Source organism: Sciurus carolinensis, chromosome 4 (assembly GCF_902686445.1).
Source record: "Sciurus carolinensis chromosome 4, mSciCar1.2, whole genome shotgun sequence".
NCBI classification, from domain to species: Eukaryota; Metazoa; Chordata; class Mammalia; order Rodentia; family Sciuridae; genus Sciurus; species Sciurus carolinensis.
In genome coordinates this window covers 138053734-138072275 of record NC_062216.1, presented here as the reverse complement: position 1 = coordinate 138072275, position 18542 = coordinate 138053734, and the positions used below count along the sequence as shown (strand labels likewise).

Sequence of the window (18542 nt, the reverse complement as noted above, 5' to 3'; positions counted from 1 at the left end):
AAATTATAGCAACACATAGAACCTTATTCCTAAGTTGACATGCAGAAAGGAAGACTTACTGTTTTGTTGATTAATGTTACAGGGGTCTACCATTGGCACATGAACAGGTGCAAAACAAGTGGAGGAAACTCTCCATGCATTTGCATGAAGTTGTGGGGTTCCTTCTATCATGCCTGAGGGAGAACTACAAAGAAAAGAAAATGTTCATATTAGTCTCTCTCATTCATTGTATTATTTATAATCTTTGAATATTTAAATAATAGAATACTATTTTTCTTAATGTACAAAAAAATCTTAGAGCTCAATCTCTGCCAGTTTTCAAAAATATAATGATAATAGCTTCCTGCTATCGAGAGTTTATATTGTGCCAAATTGTGGACCTACGTACTTTTGTTTGATCTTCATCTCATTCTATTCCTACTTTACAGAGAAAGCAAAGCAAAAACTCAGAGAAATATTAAATTTCCTTAAACTAATTAGTGGCAAAGCCAAGATGAGAACCTAGTTCTCACTGAGTTAATCAAACATCACTCATAAAACCAAAGTTTTTAATGTGTGTAGTTTAGGGTGCATGTGGAGACAAAGGTGTGGGTAGTTCACATGATTCTCTTCAGGCTAAAAATAAATGTCTCAAAGAATAAATAAGCTATGTTTTTAGTTCAACATAGCAATTTCCATTATGAAGCTTAAAATACTGAGGTCCCATCATGAAGTTAGCAAACAAACCAAATGAAAATTGAGAGAATATGGTATAAAAGACACCCTTTGTCCAAGTGTGCTCACTTCTTCAGCTTCTTCAGCAAACCCAAATTGAAGAAAAACACCTAGCTTTCTGAAATCAGCTTTAGAAATCACATCAATGTTTAGGAGTCAATACACAACTCTACCTCTAGCAGCCATCAAGATTTAAAAACAGCCAACATGTGTTAAGTGACAGTCCCTACTGGACACTGTGCCAGACACTGTCAAAACCACTTAAATGGAATTAAGGTAACCTCATTCTCCTCTTGGAAGCATTTGACCATACCATAAGCCCTGACTGCATTAATTGCTGCAACAATTAGAAAGAGGTAGGCTTTACCTCAGTTTTTGACAGTGTCCTTCAGTAATTACTTTGGTAATCATTTAGCTCAGCTACCCTCAACTCTTTGGAGTTTCCTCGCCACAATGACAGAGACAGGAAAGAAACACAAGTCATTCCACAATGGAATGGGTCCCACCCTCTCTTTCCTTTCCTGTTCCTCAAAGTCAAACCACTTTGGAACTGTGAAGAATTAGAACAAACATCTGATTCAAAATCTCATTTGTTCAAATGAAGATACCAAGACTCAAAAATATTGCATGACCCACACTAGCTCTTTCTTTTTGCTTTTTTTTTTCCCCCTCCCCTTCCCTTTTCTTCCCTCCCAGGGACAATAAAATATTTGGAGGTGATGCACATAGTCAGGGTTCCCAGGAGGAACTGATCCAGAGCCCTGCTCTATTTCATTTAGTTTGCTTAAAACAATAAATACAAAAAAGAATTAGGAACCAAAATATGAACCTATTTACTTATTATCTTTCATTTTAAAAAATAGCCTTTCAGCTCAACATACTTGACTTATTATAACAAAGCATGTAAAATAAATTTTCAATTAATAGTGTCCATTAAACTATGTTTGCAGATTCACATTAACCTTTGTGAAGCAAAGAATTTTAACTACTTAAGTTGGAAAGCTAAACAGTGTTCAAAAGTTATCTCTGACTCTGAAATATTATCCAGCACTCTTATCGCGCCTGAATGTTTATGCATGGAAGAGACTGGTGCCTTAGAAAGTGGCAGACAGATCTGCCATCTGTTAAACACTGACTGCTAACCCATTCTGACAAACAAGGCAAAGAAAGGAGGCTTAATATCTTTCCCGAACATCTTAGACTAGCCTCTCGATATAGCTTCTGTTTTGCAAATAGGATAGATATCAATATTGTGACCTACAAGTAAATAAAACAAAAAAAAAATTACCTACAAACAAATCACACAGGAGATAAAAGAAATAATTATTAGTTTATTTTTGTAAAATTTTAAATGACACTTCTCCAACCCATTCCAAATTTTCTTCTCCATGCCTTATTAAAAGTTCTGCTCAATTCAATTTGTCTGTCCACTATACATAAGATTCCTATAAATAAAAGAACCAAGGATATGATCCTTAGTTTCACCTTGCAGGCCTTGCAGTTTTGTGTGGAAACCAAACAGATAAACAATGGATTTTCATAGATAATTAATGAGTTAGAATTAATTTTGTATGGTGGAATATAACCTAGCTTTTAGAAGCAAGTAATGTATGAATTGGGTTGAACAATAAACAAAAGCTCATGAGAAAGATTAGTAAGAGGGAAGAACCCCAGGCAGAAAAAAAGAGTATGTATAAAAGTGTTGTTCTTTTAAAAAAAAAAAAAAAAAAGCCCTGGTATTTGGAGAACAGTTCCCCTGAGAAATGTCCCTTGACTGCCCTGCCACAATGACCTTCTCTAAATTCCTGCTGTGCTTTTTAGCTACAAGGACAAAGCTCAACATTTAATTTTTTAAAAATTATCTCAGTATTTTTATGTATTTATTGGTGAATACCTTACCTAGCACTAAACAGTTCTTCTTAAAAATCTTTTTACCAAAGTCTGGTCAGCAAATATTGTATATATTTGTGATACACAAAGTAATGTTTTGATGATATACACAGATGTCTACTGAGAAATGCTTAAATCAAGCCAATGAACTCATCTGTCACCTCACCATGTTCTTATAATCTTTGTTGTGAGAACACAGAACATCTACTCTCTCAGCAATTTTTGAGCATATAATATATTAACTCCAGACACCATGCTGTATAATAAATCTCTATTCATTCTTCCTAACTGAAACTGTTTCCTTGGACTAACATCTGCCATTCAGCCTCTCCCATCCTCAGTCCCTAACAAGACATGCTTTGACATTTTCAGACCAAATATTTCTTAAAGGTTTTGATCCCCTCCCAACCTGCAACACCAGCACCTTGTGAACCATGTCATCCTGTTTAAATTGTTCTCACTGTGCTTTTTAGCAAAATAACAGTTGCTCAAAACAGCTACACTAAATTAGGCACTGCCTGTTTTCACAGGTAGATGAAAAGTGTTAATAATATGAGGGGAAAGGTACAGATGTATTTTATTGCTTTTCTTCCAATGAAACACAAATTAGTACAAAATACAATTATCTTAGATACCAACATGTGCTTTAAAGTTACCATTAGTACCAAATGATATTCATAATTTTAAAGTGTAACCTACTACCGCTAATACAAAATTACATTAAAATTTTCTAAAGGTTGCAAATTTTCAAAAATAAAATGCTGTTAAGTATTTGATAGGTATAGAGGAGAGAACAACAGGTAGCAATTAGCCCACAGGCTGAGTCACACTGCCAAAATTAAAAACCTAGCTCCAGTACATGAGTTGAATGACCTTGAAGATTTATGTGCCACTTTGAGACCTTGGTTCCTTTCCTTATCTATGAAACAATGACACTAATCAGGGAATTGCTATGCAATTTAAATATGATGATCTGTGTTAAGTTCTTTAAACAGTGACCGCTAAACTCCTTTTAGTTAAGTAAACATTTTAAATGAATTTATATCCTCTAAATTGCCAGACATTAAACTCCGTTGGCTATTCATAAATCATACTTACAGAAAATCATCCCTTATGTTCCCATTAAATGTGCCACACAGACCTAATGTTCTTCTTTTCCATGCACTAGTGAGTTGAATATAAATTCTTTCCCCATCTATAGCAAACAGGATCTTTAAGCCAAATGTGGTTTTTAGAAGAATAAATAATGATGACAGAGTTTGAATTTCAACAATTCCTAGAGAAGGAAAAGAACATATATAAATCAGTTTTAAGACACATAGGCAGTGTTCAGCAATGTTAAAGTATGACCTCTTCTAATGGACTGGGGCAGGCAGGTTTGAAGTTCCTGCGTGAGTCCTGGGGCCAAACTTTGCCACCTTTTGTTGCTTTCTTTTCTTCCATTTCCCTTCCCCCGACCCATTTTTTTTTTTTTTTTTTTTGATCTTCAGTAAATCTGGTGGCTTTTGCCACCAGAAGAGCTGCTCTTCCTTGCTCCTGTATCCTATCCTTATCACAATTTTTGCCATCCATCTGATCAAATAAGGTCAAACTCTGAGACTCATTCTTTGATCACTACATTCCCTTCATTGCCATTCCCAACCAACCTCAGTCCAATCCACAACTAAGTTCAGACCGCTCCTTTTCCAAATATACATCTTCTTTCCATCTTTACTGTTACCACCTTAAATCTCCTTATTTCTTTCATGCCCCACTTTATACCATCCTAACATTATCGGTGTCTCTTGTCTAGTGATCTGCAAAGTCACTTCCACACTATTGTCATTGTAGTCTACCGAAGAAACCACAAAAACTACTTAAAACTCTTCCTTTCTTGGTTGAATCATAGGCAGCTGCTATCTTTGTACATAAAATTGTCAAATAATGACAATTTCATATTTGATTCCATTCAAAGTTCAGTTTCCTTAGCATGCTACCTGGGTAGCATGAGTATGTAATTTATAACATAAATTGGAACATTTCTGAGAGTTTCACTCTGGTATTAAAAGAGAATATTAACAACTATGCTTCAGTCCAGGCATAAAAAGAGCCTCTCCCAGGAAACCACCATGTATGAGGCCTTATAAACAAGGTTTCTGCAGCATCATTCCCACCTACTTTCCTAGTCTCATCTCCAGACATTTTCCACTTACCCTCTCCATGCTATGTCAAAACAGTTAGCAGTTTCCCTTCACAAATCACCCAAGTCTACACATCCCAGCTTTGCATGGACCACTTTCCCCATCTTCATCCCAAGTGTTAAATGCTCAGTGAGATGTTGCCTCCTTCAGAAAACTTTCCTGACTTTTACTCCATGCCTCCCCATATCCTTCTCCCTCTATAAGTATGAGTATGGTAAATGAGGCTGCATCTCATTTAAACTTCCAAAGACCCCATACAAACCATTACGTTTATCACATATTGCTGTAAGTCTCCATTTGCCTATCTCTCTTCGCTTCCAAGTTCTAGGTCACTTATTAAACATTAGGTCCCATAAACATGGTAGTCTTTGCTACTTCTAACTGAGAACCTGGTGACAGATACAAAGACACCAAAAAAAATACTTTGTAGACAGCCCCTGGGAAAAGACACCATGTAGGTTACATTTGCTGCTATTTCTAAGGTATAGAAAGTGCAGCATTAGCATTGCTTCCTACCTTTCAGATTGAAGCCTTGGTTAGGACTGGTGAGAATCTGTCCTCCCCTACTGAGGGTCACTTGTTTGTTAAAATCATCCTCCAGAATTAGAGTTATAGACTGCAGGCAGACCAAACCAAGGTTCTGCATAAAAGTCAAATTATCAATGAGAGGAAAGAGAGGGAGACACAGAATAGAAAGAGACATGGTAGATGGGAAAAGGGAGGGAGAGAAAAGAAAAAAAAGGAGAGAATGCCTGTAAATATATTCTGGTACACAGAAATCTTAAGCATAACTAATATAATAACATGACTGCTACATAATCCATGTTGTATAGTCCCACTCCCAATAAAACATATCTATGGTACGTTAAATTGCCATAAACATAAATATACTTTACATAAAAATATTAAATAAAAATGTTGTTTTCCATAGTACATAGTTAAAATACCTTTCCAAGCTCATATAACTGATATATTTGATATATAAACTTCAATGAAGAACATAACCTAAAGATTTAAGATTACATTTAGAGAACTAAATTGCAAAGAAAAGAATCAAACTGGAAAAAATCAAATAAAATAGTTCGGAATTTTTGTTGAAAATCACTATTTTATATTGGAATAAAACTGGAAAATGGAAAGGTTTTAGCAAATTTTTGGCCATTTGATTGAGAGATGAATAAAAGTTCTTGGTTTCTTTATTTACAACGTATTGATGTTTATTATTTCAAGAAAATATTGAAAATATGTATCTCAATATATTAAGAAAATCACTACATCTGTTTAGAATAATATGAAATTTATTCAATCCTATCAAAATAATCTTTATAATAGTTTTTGAGTAAACAAAAATTTAGGCCCATTGTATAATCATGCATGCAATTTTCAATGTACAAATACCAATTAAAATGCAGTTAAATTTTAAATAAACTGCAATTAAATATGTAGTATTTATCTATTCTGAGATACATTGGTCCTCACATTGTAGTATCTCAGAAATGAGAATGCAAACAAAGATATGTCATGATTAATAACATTTTTTCTTTCTTTTGAATATCTCAATAATCATTGTCATCTTAGTTGTGAAGATAATAACCATATTCATTCATGTACTATTCTTAATTTAGATATGAAGTTTAAGTTTGAAAAATGAATATTCCTCTGGTCATTTTGAGATGTTCTTACCTGCTCACAGGGAGCCTTCTGTAAAGTAATTGTGAATTTATCTTTTCCAGTTCCTTTCACAAGGATGTACTGGCACATGCCAATAAAAGAATAATGTCGGCCATCAAAAGTTGTAAAATGAGAATCACCCACAACAGAGCATTGAACTACCAAAAAAAGTTAAAGAATAAGGAGGAGGAGGAGGAGAAGGAGCAGTAGGAGGAAAGGAAGAAAAGGAGAGGAGGAAGGGAGGTGAAGAAGGAAGAAATTATGTTAATTCTTAAAAAACAGGAGATCAACAGGGTAAATAATCAATAATGCATTAAAAAGTACATCTAAAGTATTTAAAATGTATTGGTTTGACAAATTTATTAGACCAAATGAAATTATTCCATTTAATATCCAATTTAATTCTGAAATTTATTAAAAGATACTTCTTCCACAAACTTTGTAAGTTTTATAACATTTATATTATATTAATAACTTTTTACCAAATTTGCCTGCTCAAAGCTTTTAGTTATTCAATTTTCAAGTTATCCTCTGAGTACCTGCATTTATAGATTATGGCATCTCTTGTTATATATGAAATGTTTATAAAGAGATGTTTTAAAAATCATTGCTATCTTCCTCCCCAGTTATGAAAAAATTAAAAGATTTTCTTCAAAAGCACTTTAAAATATTACCTGGACAGTCATGCTCAGTGCAGTTCCAAACTCCACCAATACATACACTAAATAAAATTACAAAAATATTAGTCTACCAGTTTATAGGAACTGTATTAATGTTTGTATTAATTAATTAATATCTCAAAATACATTATGTTTATAGGTTCAGAATAATTGAACTTGAAAAACATCTCTACAAAAGTTTAACTGGCTAATAACTTTGAACTGGTTAGCATCTGAATTATTATCTATTATGTATTTATTTTTGTTGTCACCAAGCACTGTGACAAGAGAAAAGATGTCTTGTATGTAAGATAAACACTACCTTCCACCTTCACCAAGAAAGCAGTTATAGCAGAGAGAGGCAGAGTCTCTGAAAACAGCATCTAAGAGCATGGTTAGGTATCTGATTGCATTTCTCTTATGTACACTAACAAACCCAATAACAGATAGACTTATGTTTCTTTTTAGGACTGTTCTAGATGGATTTAATGTTTACCCATAATCTTAGCTAATTTGGTAAGGAATTCTAAATCTTTTTAACCATAGCCCCAAATTGGCAATATAGTCACTTTTTTTAAACACCCAATAGAGAAGTCCAGGAATAGCATCAAGTTCTAAAGGCAAATTAATTATTAGCAAATTAATTATTATAAATAATAAGAAAATACAACAGACTTGTCATATGGGCATAATATTTTATGGAATTGTCCAGGAAGATCATAAAAATCACATCATAGAAGAAAATGTAGACAGACACCCCTATGTTGTTTAAATAAAATGCAAATTCCATCTCAGAATTTTTGGAAGAAAATAAGTAGTAAGTATAACCTTTTAAATATCTGTTGTGATAAAGTTGTTAATTAGCCAGATACCCAGAAATAATTGGCTGTACACTGATTACATACCATTCGGTACACTCTTGTTCAATTTTTGAACCAACTGCATAAGCTAATCCATGAAAACTACACGGACAATTTTCCAAGGAGATGCAAGTTCCATTGTCCATTATAAGGCCTATTTAAGAAAAATACATATCACATTCTCAAAAGAAATAATAAAAATTGTATTCTTTGAATAGTATAATTCAATCAATTTTTGTCGAACACCTGCTTATACCAAGTGCTAGAAATTTAAATTCCTTTAGTTTCAAGGAGAATAGTAACAACCTGGCTCTCAAGCAATAGCTACCTCATAAGGCATTGGTTTGTTTGTTTGTTATGAACTATTTTGTTCATTCATATGAATTCTCAAACCCCAAACATACAACCTAGCTTTTTACTCTGAAAAAAATGATCTTTTTTTCTATTTCACTGAGAAAACTAAAACAAAGATGGTGGAGTGGGGAAGGTTCCTCCATGGACTTCCCTCACCATCAGCAACTTCCCTCCAGAATCTGTACACATAAGCCCTGTCTTCCCACCTACTTTTAGAGATTTATTTTTCCTCTACTTTAGGTTGATCCCTTCACTAGCAAACTAGATCCCATCTTGTCTTAATTACTCAGTGATCTTGTTCTAGCAATTATTTCATTTCATAAGGGTCTTTTTCAATGAGTTTCAACTTTCTTACCCCACGACTTGTCATCAAAAACTCCAGGTTCACCAAAGAGAATAAGACAACTAAATGGTGTTTTCTTGCATTTGAGGGAAGAAGAAAGAGCAGGAGGGAAAAAGTATATTCTTGGGCTATTATCTATTCATTCAAAGGTGAGAGATTTGCATGATTGTAATAAAGATAATAGAGCCAGGCAGTACTACTCAACAGTCCCCCTGTTTTTGTACTGTTTGTTAATAAAGAGGTTGTACCAGAACTTAAATCAATCATGTTACTATGTTCAGAATTTCATTGAATTGGCCATTTTCTTAGCAAGACATTATAGGAGAAAGCATTGCTTTCTATTTCTGTGAATGGGTTTATATTATGTTGCAACCTCCTTATCTTGTCATGGACAAGTAACAACTCAGGACTGGCACTGGTTCATCATACTGACACCAACAGAACAATGAACTGAAGTCAACAGACCCATTTCCATGTAATTCTTATTTATATTAAGCATATGACATGGGGGGAAATCACTTAACATCTTTGGATTCTATTTTTTTTTAATCTGTAAAGCTAAAAGGGTTTGAGCATTCCTCAGTATTCTTCCTAAACATCTATCAGTACCAATAAATTATCCTTTAATTTTAAATATCATCTCTATCTCTTCTTTTAAGTTGTTTCATTTCAAATATTAAAACTACATTGACTTAAATCATATAATAGAAAAATCTGAATGCTTTTTCTCAAACTTTCATCTTTTAAAAAATGAAAATTCATAAATTATTAAATATCATTAAACATTAAGAGAATAAAATATTTGCCATGAGAACTTTAGAACTATAAATTCCAAGTTCCCTGGGAAATATAAAGTAATGAACCCTTATTCAAGAAAAGCAACCATTCCTCTGATTTAATTCAACTATCAAATCCTGTGAGGGTAGAAAATTGCAATAGCCTTGATGTCCTGGGAGAGGACAAAAAAACCAAGAAGAGATCCTTAGATTGCTGAGTTCTAGTTTCTGTGGGTAAAAACACAGTTTCCTCATGAGGCACTTACCATCTGGGCAGTAACATCCATCAAGACAATGAAGATTGCTGCCAAGACACTGCTTCTCAAATGTGCAGGTAGGTGGGCAACAACTAATGCAATCCCGATGCACAAAGCTATCGTCACATTTATCAGCTAAAATGGGCAGACAGGGGAGCTTTAGATCAATCTTATACACCTCTCTTCCAAAACATTAGTGTTTCAAAAAATATTCAAGTTTACAAATACAATTGCTTCAGTTAAAAAAAAAAATCCTTGCAATTTATTAGTTTTGATTTCTAGGTCAAGACTAGAATTATAAGGAAATGCACAGGGTTTGAAAAATAAAGAACATACTGCAAGCTGGAAAGTCATCTCTCCAGTCTTGAATAGGGTAGCCAGCATGAGAACAGGCTCTGGCATACTCTGTGGCTGCTCGACAATAGGTTTCATCATCATCTGTCCTGGGAAGTCAAAAGACAGAACCAGAATCACATAGGAAATATTGAGAAACTTACCTTAAGCTACTGACTCCTAAAAATGCTGAGTTCCTAGCAAACCTTCCATTATTAAAAGATGTCAGTATGTCTGTCTTAGTAGAAACAATAATGTGAAAAACCACACCAACATGAGATTCCAGTTAAATATGCCCATGGACATACTGTCTTCATCAAAGTCTTTCAGTAATTTGACTTCTCTTCCGAGTCAAGGAACCAATACTAGAAAACATTTCTGTTTTAATGATAATATTCCTACCAGAATCCTTGTATATAAATTTTCACCTCTACACAAAGCATTTCAGGTATTTTAGGGCTTAATAATCATAACAGATAAAATTTAAATCTCATTGAACAGATAAAATTCTATCCCCCAAAAAACACCAAGTATGAAAACAGTTTGAAAGCACCGTGTTCTTGATTGTCCACATTCCAAAATAGTCTGCAGCACTCAAGTACCACTCAAAAGGATTTTGATGCTTCCTTAGTAGTCCTTGCAATAAGACTCTCTAAACCATCTTTGAAAGATAGCATTTAACTTAAATAGCATTTAACTTAAGATTTAAAAGAAAATTCTGAATTCTTGTACTAAAGTTCAGTGTTCTTATAACATTGCCAAGAGTAAATAATCTCCAATTATTTTCTTGTAATCACTTTAGGAACGCTCCAAACAATAGTTTCTTATGGGATCTGCCAATTTCCAAAGTAGATTAACTAGGCACTTTGTTTGTAACAAGTCAGTTGGCTTGTTTTTTAGTCCAACCCAAACTCAAAATTAAATAGTTAAATATTTTAAAAGATAATGACCTTAGGAATGTTTCATTTTGTGAATCTTAACATTTTCATTATCTCAATTGCAAAAGCCACCATCTCAAATTTCACTTGTCCTGTGCTACTGTAATTGGAGTCATGTAGCTTATCCAGTCCATTAACTGAGCTTTAGAGGGAAAAAAGGAGTCTAACATATAAACTTTAGAAACCCAGGAAATTCTAAAATACAAACAAAGAAGATCTTTTTGAGAAGCAGCACAAGGTAAAAAATGCTGAACTCCTGGAAAGGCATTAAGTTTATGATTTATCTTAAGATATGTGCATGTCTCTTGCAATTAACAATGTTTTTGAAAGTTAGCAAAGTAAGTGATTATTGGTCTTCCAACTCAGTGCAACCAATATTAAAAATCTACCATTTATTAAGTGTCTTGTTACTCTAGGAACCACGCTAGGCACATTATCATACAGCACCTCATTAAAACTCTACAGTTGATCAGGAAAGAAATTATTATCCCAACCTACTGAGGGGAAATAAGCTTATTTTTCCATTCTGCATGTTAATTTTAAAAACAGAAATAAGTACTAAAGAATATTTTTTCCTACTTCAATTGACTTTGACATGGTAAAATTAAAGTCATTTCCTTGCTGACTTTGGCATTTTTGAAAGCACAAATAGGAGGACATAGTTTCAAGGATTGGTTTTGCATTGTCCTTCAAGTTCAAACACAAATATCATCTCCAAGGAGCCTCAGAGATGTCCCTGGTGAAGTCAGTGGTCCTCCACGTGCATTGAACTTTACATTTAGAACACTCTGTCACTGCTAGGAACCTGTTTCTCTGTCTCACTAGAATGAGTTCCCAGGATGGAAATCCTGCCTACGTTGTTTCTGTTTCTCTCAGTGTGGCACAATGCTCAGCTCAGAATAGATGCTCAAAAGATGAATGTTGAATTAAATTCAATATACCAATATAATCCAAGCTGGAAATTAATTTGTGTTCCACCAATTCATATTTTCACTGTCATGGCACAGGACCCTTGTGACTTTTTTCCCTAATATAGGAAATGAAAAAGAATCATTCATTTCCTATTAAACGGAAGAAAGACTATAACCAGGTTGAGTGTTGAATGAAATACTGAGGGATGTGAAAGGCTAACTCCCGTAGCTTCTCACTCTCATTCTGTCATTGTCCACTCACTCAATTATGATGCTCATCTTCTGATATTACATGCCTGTTCTGCCCAAAACCTGGCCTCTGCACCTCAGACACATCTCTGAAGGTGTCAGCTAATTTCAACCAGTACAGAGTGTTGCTCTATTCTGCTTTTTAATTGACTCTGGAGAAAGCAAAGTTTCTAAGGCAAAAGCCTAAAGATATCAGAATTTCAAAAGATAAAAATGTTAATTTCTCAATGATGAAAAATCAGTGCTAGAGGCTGATTTTTGTCTCTAGTTTCCTCTTCTGTTCAGTATTAAAACCCCAAGTTTTTGCTGAGTATAAAGCTGCCCAACCAAAGAAAATAGTGCCAGCTTCCTTTATATCAGGAGTGGCCATGTTTCTAAGTTCTGGCCCAGATGGTAAAAAGTTGGAGTATGTATGAAGCTTCCAGGTTAAAAAAGAAAAAAGATTCTATTTCCTTCCTCCATTTCTAGGGGGCTAAAATGTTCACATAGTGGTGGTCCATAAAATTGAGAATAATACATTAGCCCAAGGGAATGGCATGGCAATAAGATAGAACATTCATTGGAAAATTTATGGAGCAGAGCTATTATATCAACCCAAGAACTCTTACCAGCTTGAACTTTTATATGATGGAAACAAAACATCCCATTTAATTTAATCCACTGTTTCTTTGGCTATTGGAGCAGTTAAACAATATCCCAAACTAGTAAATGAAGAATGATTTTCCTAGCCAACCAAAAGATAGTTCATCTCAGCCTAATTGAGAAATGGATGCTAAAGATGTTAAGATTGAAAAGACTACTGAACAGCAATCCAAGAATGAGCCACTATAGAAGAATAATTTTAGTTGCATTTATATGAAAAATAAGGGTCATGGCTTATCCATGGAGATTTTCACAAAAAAGATTGAGCAAAACACAGGGAAAGATAACAAGTAGCTCTCAAATAAAAAATAAAACCAAAAGGGAACCAAATTTTTAAAAATATACGGTAAGATCAGTGTCCACTACTTTAGACAGAAGGGAAGTTATTCCGAAGCTTCTGCACTAGTTTAGGAATCTCTAAAATTTAGACTATATACAAGGTACAACTACACTATACCCAAAATTAACAAATATCACAAGTAAGTTTATTTTAATATTTGGAAAATACAATTGTATTCATTACTTTGATAACAATTTCAATATAATTAAAGAGAAATAATTACAGATACATACCACCTCAACCTTTCTTCTTTGATCTCACCTTTGATACACTTACACCTCCTAACAAGCTACGCAAGATTCCTTTTAAGTATCTTTACTCAACCAAAACCAGTCTCGTCTTTAAAGACCAGACACTTCTTGGGATTCATAAAATATGGAGACAGACATAGTACAATTCCTCAAGGCATTCTTGAACCTTCAAGATGGCTAATCAAAGGCATTTGGTAACTTCTTGAAAAAATAAATAAATAAATAACCACTTCAATAATGGATAATTATCCTAAGTTCTGAAATGGTAAACAAAGTATAGTGAATTAAAGCCTAGACAACCATCTGCTCTTGGTATTCTTAACCTGGGGTGGCCTGCAGCAATCTGTGACCTTGGATAGGAAAAAACATTCATCTCCCAGTGAAACAGCATGGTCTTTGATCATGCACACAGACAACAGGTCATAGTGCACTTAGCAGTGTCTGTGATTTTGTCCCCAACATGCCTCACATCTCACCTTCTCATGTTTTCTTATTTTCATTTTCCATTTCAATTGCAATGGTTATCACAAAATATTTTTACATTCTTAACTGTGTCAAATTGCAGTAGTTATTAGATTTACAACACATTGAAAAGTACACACACACACACACACACACATAGAGTTTGGTAACTAATTCATTACAATTAGTTTCCTTTTTATCTTGTGATATTTTTTGTATTTCAAACATTATTTTGAAAAAAGTGTGTATATAAATAAAGATACAGATATAAGTAAAGATACAGATATACATATACATATAATCTGGATTCCCAAAAAGGTGTCAGTGGAACAAAAATGTTTAAGAGTCAATATATTCTATTCACATTTGCTATGTAAAACATTTAGACTATACCTTTTAGATAGCAAGTCTTTAATAACTGTTAATAAAGTTTATGTTTTATATTCCCCATTATATTTCACAAATTGCTGAAATGGCTAAGTTACAGAAGTGCTTTTTGCTTTTCTTTGTGCATAAAGAAAATTTCATTGAAACTTTTAATCATTTCACTTACTTGCAAAGATCATTAACACAGCTGGCAATATATAAGTATGGATCGATATATTCATGGCAGCTCAGAAAAGGAAACTGCAACAGTATTTGACACTTAAAGAAGATTGCCTGTGGGGGGTAAAAATCCAGTCATCAGAACATGTTTAATGGTAGCCATATAGTTTCCTCATTTTTAAAATTGATTGTTTTTTACTGATCTATCTGCAAGACTCTTTGATCTTACCAAGAAAGAGAAGATAATTTGTATTTATGGATTTTAACCAACAGTTTTCTTATGACATATTTTCATGATGAGTACATTTATTAAACTAATCATATTCACTGTTTCCAAAATAATCTTAAAGCTGATACCTATTGCAATTACTTCCTGAATTTCATATTTTTAATTATGCTGTATCTATATTAAAATGCCTAATGTTACATATACAAATAACACTGGTATATTATGTCCAAATGCCTAAATATTTTATATCAAATTTACCTCAAATGCTGGCATTCCACTGGAACATGGATTTGGGAAATCTGAGGGTGTGGGTACACATTTGGTGTCATCTGAAGTTTGCACCAACCAACTATTTGCAAACATAGCAATGTCTTCCGTATAGTCCTCTATTTTACACAAACACACACACAAGCAAATAGTTATAAGTATATCATTTTCCACAAACATAGACACTATTTTTAAACATTAACTTCCTGATCAAAAAGTTAAACTCAGTAATATAATTACCTGTGTGATATCAAATTATAACCTGACTTTAGCATGATAAAAATAAGCTGAACAAAATATAAGTACCAAACAAATTTAATGCCACTGGAGAGAAAAAGGAAACCCACTGGAACCACGTGAGGAGGGATTGAAAGTGAGCTGGTCTGACATACACACCAGGAAAATGTCAACTAGCCAGCATTCAGTTTAGTGCTGTGTAAAGGAGAAAAACTCTGCACAAAACGAAAACAATAAAAATTTTAAAAAAATAAGTAAAAGTTTGGCATCTCTCATATTTCACATTAATCAAAAACTTATTAAAATTGAACTTCCATTTTTAGGGTTCCCAACAATTAAAAAAAAATTGTTGAGCCCTTTGGGACAGTTCGGAGTACAGTAACAAAAACAATGAAAGACTAGAAAAGATACCTAAAAAAAGAGAAGATTAAGATGGGGTTTTGTGATGAACGTGGTTCTAAAAAAGCTCGGGAAACAGCCCAGTACTAAGAATCCTGAACCAGTCCCAGCTTTACTCATAGGGGAAGATTTAGGAGCTCATATATGGGCCAGTAGACATTTGATGGTGAACACTTTGGACTCTTGGCTCCAAATCAAGTTTAAATTGGTTTACCACCTGACCTGTGCACAAGTTTAAGACCTGATATGGAAACTGATCCTGCCCCACATTCAGACAAAGGCTTTCTCAAATCTCAAGGACTTGGCAGAACCAAACTGGATGTCATCTGGAAGCTTTGTTTAAGACTTTTAGACGTCAGATTTGAGCTTTGGTTTCTTTACCACCCAGACTGGCAGGTTCAAAGGTCCACCACCAATGGCAGTCTACTGCACCGCTGAATCAAATATCTCAAGCTAAATGTTGAAGATGTCTCTGATCATCTTCAAGACAGGAAGATAATGTCTGCACGTCTCTACAAATGTTGGGAAGATTGTTTTAAGTTCACTATCCATAAAAATGTCTTGCTCTCTTAGTACACAATTCCGAACTTCACTGTATCCTAGAAGACTGAATGATTTGGCCTTTGCACTCTCTCTACTTCCCTCCCCGGACCTCCTATATCTTTTTCTTATTCTCCTACTTCCATTCTTGCTCAATCTTTCCAGTCATCCTGGCTTTTTCTGCTCTTCAAACAAACTCATTCCCACCTTGGGTACTTGTTCTCACTTCTCCTTCAAAACCACGCTTCCCTCAGCTTCCCTCTGCTCACTCTCTTACTTCATGCAGACCTCTTTCAATGTGACCCCTCACAGGGGCCTCCTCTGCTACATGACCTAAACCAATGCCAAACGCACATACTTATTCTATCCCTCTTTATCTCCTTCCCCTACCTTTTGTTCATGGATGTTATGGCTCGCCAAAAAATAAAATATATATATTTATGTTTATATATATATATTCTACATATATATATATACTATATTTATATATATATTTATATATATACTCTACTTAATTTATCATCCATCACAATGTGGACCACATGAAGAGAGAGAGTTTATCTATGCTATTCTATTGCTGTAAATAGTTCAGTATCTAGCACATAGTAAGCAGGTGTTCAAAATATATTTGCTGAATGAATGAATTAAAAAAAATAGGAGAGTTTGCAATACTTCTTAAGTTAGAATCCTAGAGCATTCAAACTAGTCTGAACCATTTCATTATCTTTGATATGGTTGGTAATGTTACATACTGAACAAAATATAGACCTGCTCTAATATACTTATTTTAAAATTGATGTTCTTTTTCAAGAAAATCTTACATAGTCACATTTCATTTCAAAACATCATTTTTAAAGGTCCAAAGAACAAAAATATTTTCTAAAGTCACACTTATTTTCAATATTTTTTCTAGCCAATCAACACTTTATTTTTCCAGGTAACACTTGCACAGATGTTACTGTCTACTCCCTGATCCTAATAGGGGGTTCCACCCAGGGCCCAGAAGACCAGGTTTCCTTCTTTCTCCCTAGAACAGTAGGGAAACCCCTTGTCTCAATAAGACAGGCCCATGCAGGCTGGGGATATGGCTCAGTTGGTAGAGGGCTTGCCACGCAAGCACAAGGCCCTGGGTTCAAATACCCAGCACCGGGGGAAAAAAAAAATAGCAAAAAGACAGGCACCTGCTTACCAACCCCAGCACTGATGCATGTCCTAAGGAACCCTACTCTCCTGCATCATGAGAGTGAAACTAGGGCAAAGGTGCAAATTTCAATGTTATTAAAGCACCTGGGCAATCCCTTTGAATTCACTTCAATCCCAGCTTTTGAACCTCTTAGCTATTTTCACTATATTGCATTCAAAAAGGTCACAACATTTATTATGAAAACTTAAATCCATTTCTATTGGTGGTCTGGGAGCCTGCTAAACTAAAATTAAAATGGATTGTATGAAATAATGCTATAAGTAGTATAATTTATTGTTCATATTGGGACACTTTCAATACTGAAGAGGAGACACTATTAATTATTATGCTGGGAAAAATGAGAGTAAACCAGGGTTTCTATGTTGATGCATAGTGAGACACAGACATGAATTATGGAAACAGAATTCTCAACTAGACAACAAATTTAAATCTTTGCATGTGCACAGAGAATCTCGAGTCTCATTTCTTTGTGAAGTCATCCTTGAAGGATGAGTAGGAATGCAGAGAGAAATAAAGTTTTAATTACTGCTAAGAAACTCTGCATTCATTGACATTCAAACTATCCAATTCTCCCTTAAGCTTTTTCTAATCAGCACAGTACAGGCTGTTTCAAGAAAATACGAGACATCTTAAAGCTAAAGAAAATGTAGCTCCTCTATAGACATTTTCTTGCATTTTTATAATATGGAAGGAAATAGAAGGACAGTTTCTTGTATACATTCCTACAAGCTGTAAGTTAGATATATTTTTTAAATTCTTCTGCCTTACACTGTGTACCAAATAAATTTGTGAAGAAGCTGAAATCTCTTGGAGGGCTCCTCCTTGCATACCTTCAAAAGTCTTTGTTTTCTGCCAGTTCAACCATAACTCAGTTTAACTGCCTCCTGCCAGTCTTCTCCCACTTCTAATCTGCTAACACCCTTGTGCCTGCTGCCCCAGTTATCTTGCTGTGAAAAACTATTTTATGTTTCAGGTTATCAGAATCTGGCCCTTCACTCAGATCCCTAATCTGAGTCTCCATGCCTATAGTAAGAGCAGATGCTATCTTCTATTCTGACCCCACACTCCCTGATGTCCCAGGGGCCCACCCAAGAGAACTGGACTGAATATTACTGTTTTCATTAAGCTTTGATACAGAATAAAAATAAATTTAAAAATGACCTTCTGATTGGTTCTGCCTAAGTTCAAAACCCTGATTCCTAGTTCAATCTCTAGATTCCAAATTTATGAACCCTTTCATTCCAAATACCCAAATGGATGCAAAATACCATTTCATGATGATTCTAACAC

General features: G+C 34.3%; 1 protein-coding gene across 2 annotated transcripts in view; it reads right to left on the bottom strand.

Annotated features, from left to right (window-relative positions):
- Otogl (otogelin like) overlaps window positions 1-18542 on the bottom strand; it is a 119995-nt gene that overhangs the window by 82861 nt on the left and 18592 nt on the right. For both annotated transcript variants that reach the window (XM_047550214.1, XM_047550216.1), the window contains exons 9-18: window positions 14864-14991; window positions 14384-14490; window positions 10041-10147; window positions 9714-9839; window positions 8020-8128; window positions 7130-7176; window positions 6468-6613; window positions 5301-5424; window positions 3703-3880; window positions 60-184 (exon numbers count right to left, since the gene is read on the bottom strand). In XM_047550214.1, the coding sequence (XP_047406170.1) occupies window positions 60-184; window positions 3703-3880; window positions 5301-5424; window positions 6468-6613; window positions 7130-7176; window positions 8020-8128; window positions 9714-9839; window positions 10041-10147; window positions 14384-14490; window positions 14864-14991 (1197 nt within the window). The remainder of the gene's footprint in view (window positions 1-59; window positions 185-3702; window positions 3881-5300; window positions 5425-6467; window positions 6614-7129; window positions 7177-8019; window positions 8129-9713; window positions 9840-10040; window positions 10148-14383; window positions 14491-14863; window positions 14992-18542) is intronic.